At 44.2% G+C, this 13,901-nt stretch overlaps 1 protein-coding gene across 4 annotated transcripts in view; it reads right to left on the reverse strand.

Moving 5' to 3' along the window:
• Nucleotides 1-13,901, reverse strand: part of LOC120064415 (protein TANC1-like) — a 186,182-nt gene that overhangs the window by 85,667 nt on the left and 86,614 nt on the right. For 3 of the 4 annotated variants that reach the window (XM_039014984.1, XM_039014983.1, XM_039014986.1), the window contains exon 4: nucleotides 11,635-11,742. The exons of the other annotated variant lie outside the window; for it this stretch is intronic. In XM_039014984.1, coding sequence (XP_038870912.1) covers nucleotides 11,635-11,742 — 108 coding nt within the window. The remainder of the gene's footprint in view (nucleotides 1-11,634; nucleotides 11,743-13,901) is intronic. 4 annotated transcript variants of the gene reach the window in all.

Genomic DNA, 13,901 nt, shown 5'->3' on the forward strand with positions numbered 1-13,901 from the left:
TGGAAGTAAACTTGGAGTCACGCGATGATATGTTGTTCAGTCCTCCCACTACAACTCGGGAAACCATGTAGTTTATTAGGCTACAGATAAAAGATGTTATGTTGAAATTCACAGGGTGGGGAAAGTGATTGTGATGAGTTCGATACTCCTATCCAATAAATATGTTATTCTGGTGACATGATGATCGATGCTTGGCTGATTTTAGAATATTCGCATGAATATTGGTTGCAAATGGGATGGAAACCTAGTTTATGACCATGTATTATCAATGGATTCAATGGCAGTTCTTACTTTGTGCTGATTTCCAAGGTGCTTTGGCATCTGCACTGCCTCACAGGCAAGATTCACGGCACAAAAGTGCATGTGCGCACCCGAAGCAGAGACGAAAGAGGAAATGAGACACCCACTCGCTGTATTTGTGTTTATTATAATTTTTAGGGTTCAATGAAAGTCAATGAACTAAGTAGACCAGACCCAACTGCTACTGCATTGGTGTCTATGGGAGACACGCCTAGTTAAGTAGACCGGAACTGACCTTTTTTTCTCCAATGGTAAACGGACTGAGCGAACTATCTTCATTCATCCACCATCTTTGCCCGAAGCGCTTGCGAGCAAATTTGCAGTTCTCAACTGTTAGCAGTCTCTTACTGGCAGTAAGAATGGACAAGTGCCATACATTTTCGGGTTTCATCAGTCAGTAATTAAATGTATATTACATTTAACAAACAAAACACTGAAAAAACTTTATGCAAGGTAAAGTAAAAATCCAAACCGGTCTGTGCATCAATGCCGGTATATAGTAAAATGCAATTTTTGGTCAGTCTCAGCAGACGGATGGAGGGAGGGATAGCAGAGAGACGTGAGAGACTAACCCTCCGCTGAGATTAACCATCAGACGCATCAGTCGAGTAAAATTTTAAAAAGCTAATTATGTCAATTTATGCTCACTCAGCTGTGCCTCATAAGTAATACAACAACGGATCTATTACCAGTGTAATCATATACCACATGATTTAAAACATACTTTTAAAATGGTCTGAGGAGAACAACATTGGCTGGAGAATTCAAGCATAGCCAATATGTGGTGATAATGTATTGGGCAGATAATCTACTGCCCAAACCTCATTGCTACAGAACTGTTTTTAATAGGTTCATGTTGCATAGGCTTACGTTTTTAAGTCATGTTTATGAGTGGTAGATCTCGACTTGCATTTTGACTCAGAAAGTGATCTTGACTATTAAAAGGTTGGTGACCACTGGCCTAACTGAAGTGTTTTTGGGAAGCGTTGTATGTATGCCAGGAAGGCCTGTATTGTTGCCAATAAATGTCCCTATGGGACAATACATTCATACAGCATTTGAACTAAACATAGGCTAAATGTCTTAATAGATATGAAAGATGCTGTGATGTCTCTCTTCTCTGATCTGCTACTCAGTTTAGGCCTCTGATGATGAGTCATTTCAGACTAAGAATGGGAGATCAGAGTCCGTATGTGCCAAGCGTCTCAGAGTAGGAGTGCTGATCTAGGATCAGGCCCCCCTTGTCTATGTGATCATATTCATTGTGATTTGAAAGGCAAAACTGATCCTAAACCAGCACTACTCTGAGTAGCTTGACACATAGGAACTCTGGTCAAGTGTCAGACTTAACCATATAAACCACCACATTTTTCTATGCTACCAGTACTGCAAGGCTAAATCCTCCTCCCTCAATTTGTGACGGTACAGTAGGCTACATCATGTCACACACCCCAATGCCTTTCGATAATGGTAGAAATGTGTGGGTGTTTTGAAAACCTCAACGATGACTATTCCAATGGTAATTGACTGAACAGCCGAGCGGCATTATTCAATTCAATCATAACACAGCAATATGTGAAGGGTTTGACCTCGGGAAGGCCTGCAATAAACTGTCTGTACAACAAATTAGCCACTTTGCAGAGGAAACTAGGAACAAGGCAGAGAGGATGTGGAACCAAAATGGCTACCAGTCCTCCTAACTGACAAGCGTCCTCATCAAGAGGTATCCAAGGATGAAAATGAGTTCCTTGTGCTTACTCCATCCGAATAGATGTTTGTATCTCCTCCTAGCCTGGAGACATGGAACAATAATAATTGGAAACCACTCTGCTATTCAAATAATTGTAGGAAGAGGCAAAGCAAAAACAACATAATTATCTTCTATCTCGGCAGGCAGGCAGGCAGTTTACAAGACGATAAACTTAGCAGCAGCCCTGGCAGTGAAGTGGTACAGGGGAAGGATGAGGGAAGGAGGGGGGAAGTCTATCTGAGCCCCCACTCCCTGCCGAGAAGTAAATGATCCAGCCGGCACTCATTAGCAGCTTGGGTTACGTTACCAAACAGTGGAGGAAGTTTAATGAACACTTGATGAATGCTGCTCGCATCTCCAGTTTCCACACAGAGTTCAGAGGTGGAGGAGAGATGACATCTCCCATTAGAATGCACTGGCCGCTTCACAGGCGGCAGGTAGTGTAGACGTTAAGAGCCTTGGGCCAATAACCGAAAGGTTGCTGGTTCGAATACCGGAGCCGACAAGGTGAGAGAAAAAAAATCTGTTGCTGTGCCCTTGAGCAAGGCCCTTAACTCTAACTGCTCTAGGGGCGCTGTACAATGGTGATCCTGGCCGTGACCCCACTCCCTGCCGGTGTCTCAGGGGGAGGTAGGATACACAACAACAAAAAACACACATTTCCATTACACACTTGTGTGTAACAGGCAAATACAAGCACCTCACAAATATTATTATAGTGCACATTCCATAACTGTACTACAGCTAGCTAGCCCGGTGTTGGAGCAGAGGCTGCTTTCTGCATGGAAGTTCTGTCATGTGGATGGATAGGTGGGCAGGATGGAGTGTGGGAGTGTGGAGTAGAGAGTGGGAGTGTGGAGTAGGGGAGTGTGCAGAAGAGAGTGGAACAGGTAGAGTCAGTGGTATGTTAGAGAGGAGTTAGCACAGAGCTTTCCCAGGCAAACTAGGAGGTGGACATGACAGGGCAATTGTAGCCACCCTGCTGCCGCTAGCTCGTATGATTACTGCTATTAGCGACAGACAGTTGACACTTGTCAAGTCAAAACAAAGAGCCCTTTCACTCACGACACTGCACACAACCTGTACTTAACATTGAGGGACAGACAGACACTCAGAGACATTATGTCAATGGCAGACCTGACAGATGTCTGGAGACAATCACATTCACAGAGTCTAGACAACAACATAGGCTTATCTATGCTCCTAAAGGTCATGGAGGGGGAAGTGGAAATGTCCTTTTCCTAACAGAACGGACAAGCTGCAAGTCAGGTAGTGTGTGAATGCCATCCAGACCTACAAGAGGACATTGTGGCTGCATCCTAAATGGCACCATACTCCCTATTTAGTGTACTACTTTTGACCAGGGCCCATAGGGTTCCCATAGGGTTCTGGTCAAAAGTAGTGCACTAAATATGGAATAGGGTTCCATTTGGGATGTACACAGTGGCTAAGCTGTAGAGGCAGAGCAGAGATTAATGAAGGCACTAACACGCACACAAAGACTTGGCCTTTTCCTTCTAATTGTAGGAGGACCACACAAAGGGTTTAAGATGCCACGGGAAAGGCATACACATATCAATGGTTACAGTAAACCATAATTAGGACCCATCCATCTAATATGTCATAGACATTTTCCTCTTGAAAAGGGACCAGTGAATCACAACTGATGTCTGCATCCCAATCTGTGTTCAAAGACATCGCCATGAAGCACCATCTCCTGAAGCAGAGCTCTTATCTTAGACTATCAGGGAGGTTACTCATTCCACTATTGTGGAGGTTCCTTGGCAATCAACAGCAGGGTGAAAAACAGGGAGGATTTAGACAGACAGAACTGTAGTTTTGAGATTCAAGGCTGTGAGATTGAGCGATTCAGTCTGAACAAAAGCAAGTAACATACATTGCAGGCTGTCTATGTGGTGCCAATTAACAGGTGGTTCATCATCCAGAACCGATTCATCTAACTCTTCCCAGGCAACTTACTTGTCTGATATTAACCCGCTGTTTGAGAGACTGGTCCTTCCTGATAAATCTGTGGTTAATAAAGACCGTCTTTAACATGCCTGGTGGTGCCTGTTGATGATGTCATCACACATTTACTGTAACGGTAGCTCCTGGAGAGAAATTTGTGCTCTGGGCTCAGCTGGTTTCTGCCAAGGCCCCAGCAGCGTGGCTGTGAAATCCTGATTCGGATCACCTACTTCTGCCTGATGAGAAGTTTAGGGCTGAGGAAATGAGAACATGCTGGAGGAGGTGGACGTGGAGTTGCATTAAGACACAGCAGCACCACACTAGTGCATTGTTGATGGCCACACACACATATTCATTAGTGCACACCATAACAAAACGTTTTGCAGCGGAAAATTAAAACGGGTGTGTCTTATTGGACAAGTTCAGGTAGTCCCTCCAAATTTCAATCTGTTTTCTTCCGTTTGATGCCTAATGAACACGACCAAAGAGCATCATCTGTCTAATAGAGAAGACAAATTATCTTAGGGAAAAATGCCCCACACTGGTTAAAGATGCATTTAGGAATCTCACCATATGAACTAAATATATGGGATACAGTAAATGTTAACTGTAGACAATCAACTAGTTCCATCTAAACCCACAACCACCATGCCTATGGAGGTTGCAGATAGATCCAATAGAACATGAATGTCACTAGAAACATGGGTGTGAAATGTTACTAAGTCCCTGAGGGGGTAGTAAGAGTGAGGGAAAAGGCAGAGGGGATGGAGTTTGAGAGAGCGAGAGAACAGAGAGAGAGAACAGAGACAGAGAGAGAGCGAGAGCGAGAGAGCGAGAGAAAGAGAGAGAGAACAGCCAGAGAGAGAGAGCGAGAGAGAGAGAGAAAGAGAGAACAGAGCGAGAGAACAGAGAGAGAGAACAGAGACAGAGAGAGAGAGCGAGAGCGAGAGAGAGAGCGAGAGAGAGCGAGAGCGAGAGAGATAGAGAGAGAGAGAAAGAACAGTCCTGATTGGCAGAGACAGACCTCAGGGGGGAACATGAGGAACGACCACAGCTGAGACAACGCTGACCACTGCTGTCTTTCGGCCACACACACACACACAACATGCATGGCAGACACGAACACACGCGCATACGCACAGATACACACGCGCTTATGCACAGATACACACGCGCTTATGCACAGATACATAACATGCAATACAGAACACACACACACACACATGGCATGGCAGACACTTGTATGCACACACACACACAACATACATGACACACACACACACACACACACACACAAACAGTCACAACATTCATGACACGCACGCACACACACACACGCCTTTTAGAGTGCTGGAAGCAGTATCCTTCTTCAAAGACGGAGCAAAGTGAGATCCCTTCACTCCAGACTCCAGACACACATGTATTTTCTTAGTCTCTCTCAACCCCATCATCCATGTTCAGCAATAAGGAAAGACCCTTTTAAACCCGAAAACCCAACCCAAAACCAAAATATGTCTCCTGGGTGTTCATGAGCCTGAGTCGTGGTATCCATTAAATGAAACATAAAAGACTGGAATAGTCCAAAACACATCCACAGAGAAAATAATATTCAGCGTTTCCTGTGACACATAGGGCCTAGCGCATAAACAAACCCTCCAAACACCCCACAAAGCCCCCTCTCTGTTCCCTTCAGTCACCCAGCAGTCCCCCTCTCTCTCTCTCTTTCATTCTCCATCCATTGGAGATGCTGTGAAACGTAGCTTTCATAAAGTTGGAGATGAGGAATCATTTAGAACAAAAAGACTCTTCACAACTCATCTGAGCCGCTGCTGTCTTGATCCGGTTCTAAATGTCACACAGTTCTCATGCTACAGACTTCCGATGGATATTCCACTCATTCCTAACCCGGCATTCCGATCCTCCTGACAGAATTCCAAAGTGACACTGACCTTGTTACAAGCCCTCTTACTTGACCCCTGGAGGTCAGATGATTTGCGTAACCTCTCAGGGCCGTCCTAGGCCAAATATGTGGCCAGTCATATGTCTGTCAGTGTCTGTTAGTGAGATGCTATACACATTAGTGCTGGGCGGTATCCCGTATTTTGCTATATACCGGTATTGATGCACAGACCGATTCGGGTTTTTACTTGACCTTCTATAATGTTATTTTAGTTTTTGGTTTGTTAAATTTGATATGCTGTGTGTAACGTTCATTTTTATGCTACTTGAGTCATCCCTCTCTGCTCTCTTGCTCCATACCGCTTTCCACACACAGTGCAAGGCCAAGCCATTCAAAAGGAGGCTGCCTGCTATTCAATTCTTCCTATGACAGCAGCACTATCAAAGGACATCTCTGAACCACCATACTTTCACACACACACACACAGCCTGCCTCTCACAGCCATGAAAAGACAGCATGAGAGATGTTTCTACAAAACCTAAATGTCTATTGCACTGGCAACAAAGAATAATGAGTAAACAGCACATATTGTTTGCCTGAGGGCATCAGTACAGTCAACCCTGAGCAGAAAGTCTTTCAAATATAAATATAATAAACAAGTGTCATTAAGACATAAAGACAAGGAGGATAAATACATTTTTATGCTACTTGAGTCATCCCTCTCCACTCTCTTGCTCCATACCGCTTTCCACACAGACCTAGCCCCGCCCCCTATCACTCAAGGAGCGTGTTTGTTGTTGCTTGACCACGAAACGCTTGGTGAAACAATGTTGTTTCCACTTTCTTCCTTAATATAAATCCACAAGCGTTCTAGCTAACAAATGTACTGAGTCAGAGCAAACGTAACTAGCTAATAACAGCGTGATACCAGTGATGGTATAGGCCTAAATCCGCATGTTGTTTGTGCAGCAGTACCTTCTAAATCAAAGAGCAATAGGCGAAGCATGAATATGTTGGCTACTTGAAGAAACATTTCATGTAGCCAAAGAATATAGGGTCCCCTAGGACACACTGACCATCACTTTGGTCACAATAACTCCTCCCTGCCCACTATTATTTCTATTCTAACTATAGAATTAGAATAATCATTCTATTTCCATGATTCCAACAGTTCACCCAAGTGCTTTGATCTAAATCACAAGAAAAATCACAATTGCAACATTTAAAATAAGGCCTAGTTGTTGCCCCTACATGGTAGCGTGGAAATGATCTCAAATGACCGCTGGAAATGCAGGAACTTATTTTGGGTTGAATTTGAATTGAACCGTATAAAACAATCAGACGCTAGGGTCACACTACTCATAAAGCAAAGTTCAAATTTTTATTATTCTAAAACATCAAATACCGTCAAATACCGTCAAACATTTTCTAAATACTGTGATATGATATTTTGCCCATATCGCTCAGCCCTAATACACATTACTCCCATAGAACTAACACACGCTTATTGCGGACACAGGAATGAATGAATGACTGAAACAGGAACACATTCTTGTAACATAGGCTACTACAACCTCATGGAACACATTTCAAGACACACAAGTGTGATGGACATGAAAAGAAGACTGATCTCACTGGAGTCTGTGTAGAGCTCAGAATCAGAGGTGAAACTCTATAGCGGTGTGTGTGTGTGCGGCGTCCAGAGTTCAGTGCACCTGGGCCTCACCGTGCTGACAGCTAAGCCATACCAATTAGGCCTTATTACAGAGTTCTTAGAAAGTGCCTAACAGTACATGCTTTTATGCCATTACTGAAATATGTTGACTAATTCTGAGTGCTGAGCATTTAGTGCTTTTTGAGGTCGGTTCGGTTTCGGATAAAACATATATTTTATATTACGTTTAAAAAAAAAATGTTTATCATTTTTTTAAATATTAAATGCACTTTGATTATGTGGATTGTAATGCCGTAACAATACAGAATAAAACAATTAATAAAAGTCCCATGATGGTGGTGACTGCCCATTACTGATTATTACTTATTAACCATCATTTATTCATATTACTTTACTTTAATAAAATATTTCAGTTGTTGTGTTTATTACATTTGTTTTATTTGATGACTTTATTATTTCATTCCAAGTCATCATCTCATCTCTATAGAGCTGACTGACAAAATCACTATTTTAGTAGTAAAATGTATGACTGCTGAATACCAACTATCAATCACTTAGATAATGTATTTTTGAAGGTAACGATATCTTGTGAAGCCACTGCTCTCGATTGTGCAGTCTTCTGTAGGCGTGCCATGGATTAAGATCATTGTAGTTAATTACCACGGTTTCTGAGCTAAACTATGTAGAATATTGTCCTGTTGGAAACTACAACTCCCTACTACATTGCACAGTTCAGGCTTGATCTGATTTATCTCTAGAGAAACTGCATTGAGGTCACAGAAAAAAAACAGAAGGAAATGGAATTCAAATAATTGAATGGATGTTGGTAAATTAGCTGTAACATTGTTTTTTAAATAACCAACATTTTGGTAATTTGCTCAGCACTACTAATTCCTCATGTCGGTGTTATTCCTCAGCAGTCAAATTCCTCCTAACCCTAACCCTAACCCTAACCCTAACCCTAATCAGGTGTGTTAAATTAGGGTTGGACTGAAAACCCACAGGACGGTAGATCTCCAGGAAGAGGGTTGGGCAGCCCTGCTCAAGCACATGCAGGGTTAAGACAACGTTGGGCCCGCCCCTCTCCTGGAAACACATGCTGGTGGCAGAGTGCAGGGGGGCTGGAGGGGTGCTGGGGTCACCAGGCCTGCTGTGAAAGGAATGTCAGGAGGAATGTTGCTAGCGGGGTTAAATATGAAGGAAATGTACCAGGAGGAGGTGGGGGAGGCCAGGCTATTTTGGGCTTTGTTTGATGACACAGAGAGCCTGGGACTGACCCTACTGGAACCCTCCAACATTCAACAAATGTACCGTGTTAGGAGCATGCGCAGGGTAACAGAGAGTAACACGCTGTGGCTGTGTTTGAGAAAGGGAAACAGTGAAGCTGCTCGGCAGCAGCAACCCAACGTTGCGCTGTGTCCAGCGGAGCAGAGCAGCCCAGTCTGAGAGTTACTGTGCATCCCAAATGAAAATAGGGTGTCATTTGTGACGTACACCTAGACAACTATTGGACAAGCTTAGCATCGGAGCCACGAGACGGCTTTGAACCGGCGCCCTCCCTGTCCCACGGTAGCTCTAAGACTCTGAGCCAACTTCCCCGGCCCCGACACAGACACACCCTCCAGCCCTGGTATGTTCCAATCCACACTGGCTGTGTGTCTGCGTGGCAAATGGCACCCTAATACACTTTATTAGTGCTCTACATATGACCCCTATGGGCTCTGGTCAAAAGTAGTGCACTATATAGGGAATAGGTTGCCATTTTGGACGCCCCCATGACTCTGACCTATGCTGGGTTTCTTCCAATTGTTACATGAGCCAAATACAATGAGAGGGCATCTCAGAGTTCCCTGACTAAATATAACAGCCCACATTCCATTTACAGCCGATGGGAGGAATTAAACTCCACCCTGTTCTGTAAATCAAAACAGAGCAGTAAGTGGAACACTACCCTTACCCACACAAACACGCATGCACACACATGGACAGGGACAGACGTGCGCTTGCAAACACACACACAAGCAGATGAATCTATTCAACTCCACATCACACTCCAATCAAACCAAAAGCTTGCACAAGCCTACTGTACACATTGAACCACATGTTAGCAAAAAGAATCATTCATTATGTTCCAAACACGGAGCGTAGCAAAACAGCCAGACTACACAGGAGGAAGGGGAGGACCATCCTCCTCAGTGAATTTCAGAACATTTTAAATAGTGAAACATGAAAAAAGTTAGATTTTTTTTAGATAAAGCTATACTAAATATATTTACGTTAAATAATTGATTAAAACACACTGTTTTGCAATGAAGGTCTACAGTAGCCTCAACAGCGCTCTGTAGCATAGCACCATGGTGTAGCCAGAGGACAGCTAGCTTGCGTCCTCTTCTGGGTACATTGACTTCAATACAAAACCTAGAAGGGTCATGGTTCTCACCCCCTTCCGTAGACTTACACAGTAATTATGACAACTTCTGGAAGACATCATCCAACCTATCAGAGCTCTTGCAGCGTGAACAAACATGTTGTCCACCCAATCAAAGGATCAGATAATGAATGTAGTAAAATGAAGGGGAAGCGAGAGAGAGAGAAAGAAAGAGAGAGCTATATTTTGTTGTATATTTTTCACTTTCACCTACTACTTGCTGTACACTGTACTGCATGATTGTACTAACGCGTTAGTTCTATTAGCTATGTTGCCTTTAACGTTAGATAATATGGTGACAATGATTTAGGCTGAGTGTAGCGGTTAGCGGTTATGGCGGTTATGGTATGAAGGTTTGGCTTGGAAAGGTTATTTCGCCTGGTCACAGACAGCTGTTGTGTTGTGCACAAGCGAAGGGAAAAGGTAAAAGGTAAAAGGAGGAGAGTACGTAGATGCGAGAAGGAATTATTCAACGAGCAAAGTGATCATGCTGTTTGTATGTGGCTGCTTTGAAAGTGAACTGTGTTTGTGGGTAATCAGGGGTTTAATCATTCCGCTGATTCTGTTGAAAACGTTTCATAAACGGAAACAAACGGAACGAAATGGGGATAAACATACCAGAATTTATTAATTAGAAACACTCATACACCCTAGATCAGCTAGATGCAAGCAAGAGTGTGCAAGGCGGTATTGAATGTGTCACTGTCTGTCAACTTGATTACACACATTTTTCTCTCGAACTGTGAACCTACGCTGTATACTTTCATTAATAGCCTAGGTTATAGCAACCTCATAATAGGTATAGGGAAAATGTGAGTATCATATAGTAGCCTAAACCTATAAATGTTACATTGAACTGGGTGAATGGAATATGAATGACAGTCATCCAATATGCTGTTAGAAATAAGGCTATGCTCATAAAAAAATTATTGTCCTCCCTCATCTGAAACGGCACCGACCTCCACTTGTTAGAACAGCACTCGTTGCTAGATACACAATTACACAGACCACTCATACAGTGGTTGACACTCCCATAAAACAAATACAAACCTACGCATAACCCCATTATACACACACTTTGTGTATAACACACACACTCAGTAGAAAACACACTCTTTAGAATACACACTCTGTAGAACACACACTGTGCAGAATAAACACTCTGACAAACACACACTCTGTAGAACACACACTCTGTAGAAAACACTCTTTAGAACACACACTGTAGAATACACACTCTAACGAACACACACTCTGTCGAACACACACACTGTCGAACAGACACTGTTGAACACAAACTGCAGAATACACACTCTGCCGAACACACACTTTGTAGAACACACACTTTCTCGAACACACACTCTGTCGAACACACACTCTGTCGAACACACACTCTGTCGAACACACACTCTATCGAACACACACTCCAAACAGCTCTGGAGTCAAAACCCTGGTGAATTCCAGAGGATAAGACAGACAGAACCAGTGTCAGATTCAGGACTTTAAAACCCCTAGTCAGTCTTTCTCATTCCATCTCCTCCAGTGCCTATCACAGCCAAACCCCATAGAAACACACACAGACACACCCACAAAAACACCCAGAATACACTCACCATTGTGGGAGGACTCTGTCTTGCTGTCAGCCACTTTCCTTAGCGCTGAGATGATGGAGTCCCCGGGAACGCGAGGGCTCTCCACATACTTGGGCTTCCTGATTGGACCTTCAGGCAGAGCGCAGCAAGAGAGAGAGAGGAGGGAGAAAGAGAGAGAGAGAAGGAGGGAGAAAGAGAGAGAGAAGGAGGGAGAAAGAGAGAGAGAGAGAAGGAGGGAGAAAGAGAGAGAGGAGGGAGAAAGAGAGAGAGGAGGGAGAAAGAGAGAGAGGAGTGGAGAAAGATAGAGAGAGGAGGGAGAAAGAGAGAGAGAAGGAGGGAGAAAGATAGAGAGAGGAGGGAGAAAGATATAGAGAGGAGGGCGAAAGAGAGAGAGAAGGAGGGAGAAAGATAGAGAGAGAAGGAGGGAGAAAGATAGAGAGAGAAGGAGGGAGAAAGATAGAGAGAGCGTTGAGAGTTCTCGCAGGATTCACTTTTTCCAGATGGGAATTCGTTGCTGGACGGGCTCGGTGGAGCTCCGTGTGGCTCATACACACGTATGGTACACAGAGAGAGAGAGACACACAGCTAGCTCCCTGTGCTGATAGCAGCTCTGCTCTGTCTGACAGCCCGGAGAGAAAGAGAGCTGCAGACACTCAGCTGTAACAAACACACCGGCCAGCTCCGGGGAATGCAAACTACTGCAGCAGGAAACCACAGCAATTAGCCTCGTAGAAACTTTGTGACTTGTGTGTGTGTGTGTGTGTGTGTGTGTGTGTGTGTGTGTGTGTGTGTGTGTGTGTGTGTGTGTGTGTGTGTGTGTGTGTGTGTGTGTGTGTGTGTGTGTGTGTGTGTGTGTGTGTACATGCATGAGAGGGTGTGTGCCTCTGCGGTAAGGTAAAGTGTGCGTTTGTTAGCATGTATGGGATCAGGAGAGAGCGGTTTGCAGAATGAGGTCCAGGCTGCATCCCATCAGGTGTTGTTTCTGGGACAGGAGCTAAGGATCCTCAGGAGGGTCTCGGTTCTGACCCCCTTGGTGAGGACTACGGAGATTAGTGTACTGCTCTCTCTCCTCCGACTGACAGGATTTAGAAGAACCTTATCCCACGGCACACTATTCCCTACATAGTGCACTATTTTTTACCAGGTCTCTGGTCAAAAGCAGTGCACTATATAAGGAATAGGGTGTAACTTGGGACGCAGAACTGTTCCCTGCCTGTGTCTTTATGATCCAACCGCTGACGCACTGGCCACGCCGGAGGCATCGCTCCGTAGCAACTGTAGTGTGTGTGTGTGTGTGTGTGTGTGTGTGTGTGTGTGTGTGTGTGTGTGTGTGTGTGTGTGTGTGTGTGTGTGTGTGTGTGTGTGTGTGTGTGTGTGTGTGTGTGCGTGCGTGTGCGTGTGCGTGTGCACTCACACCCCTGATCCCAAGGCACAGTGCAGGGCCAAGCCATTCAAAAGGAGGCTGCCTGCTATTCAATTATTCCTGTGACAGCAGCACTATCAAAGGACATCTCTTAACCACCATGCTTTCACACACACACACAGCCTGCCTCTCACAGCCATGAAAAGATAGCATGAGAGATGTTTCTACAAAACCTAAATGTGTATTGCACTGGCAACAAAGAATAATGAGTAAACAGCACATATTGTTTGCCTGAGGGCATCAGTACAGTCAACCCTGAGCAGAAAGTCTTTCAAATATAAATATAATGAACAAGTGTCATTAAGACATAAAGACAAGGAGGATAAATACTGATCCAGGTGAGCAAGAAACCTGACCAAAAAGTAGTGGCCGAAAAACAACGAATACCAGGAAGTAAACTTCAAATCTATCTAATCTATAATAGGTATGCATTCCTTCCTTCCAGATTGACCTACTAGAACCCAATCTAGTTCTCCTCTGGTGTTCTAGTGACTGCATGTGTAACCCCAGCCATAACAGAAAGATTAGATGGGGAGAAAGAGATTGCCGTTTCCCATTCCCACATCATATCCACCCCCACCTCTGTGTGTGTGTGTGTGTGTGTGTGTGTGTGTGTGTGTGTGTGTGTGTGTGTGTGTGTGTGTGTGTGTGTGTGTGTGTGTGTGTGTGTGTGTGTGCGTGTGTGTGTGTGTGTTAGCTCTCCCTCCCTCGGACTCAGATGGAACATTGGTCCGGCCTGTGCTGTGCTGCTGTGAAACCATCTCGCTTCCCCCATCTGTGATCTTGTCCTCAGATACGGTTCCAGCCAGCAGCCAGCAATGTTAAAGCACTGGAACCAACCACCGCTTCAGCTTGATTCATACTG

The sequence above is a fragment of the Salvelinus namaycush genome, chromosome 19 (assembly GCF_016432855.1).
Source record: "Salvelinus namaycush isolate Seneca chromosome 19, SaNama_1.0, whole genome shotgun sequence".
Lineage (NCBI taxonomy): Eukaryota > Metazoa > Chordata > Actinopteri > Salmoniformes > Salmonidae > Salvelinus > Salvelinus namaycush.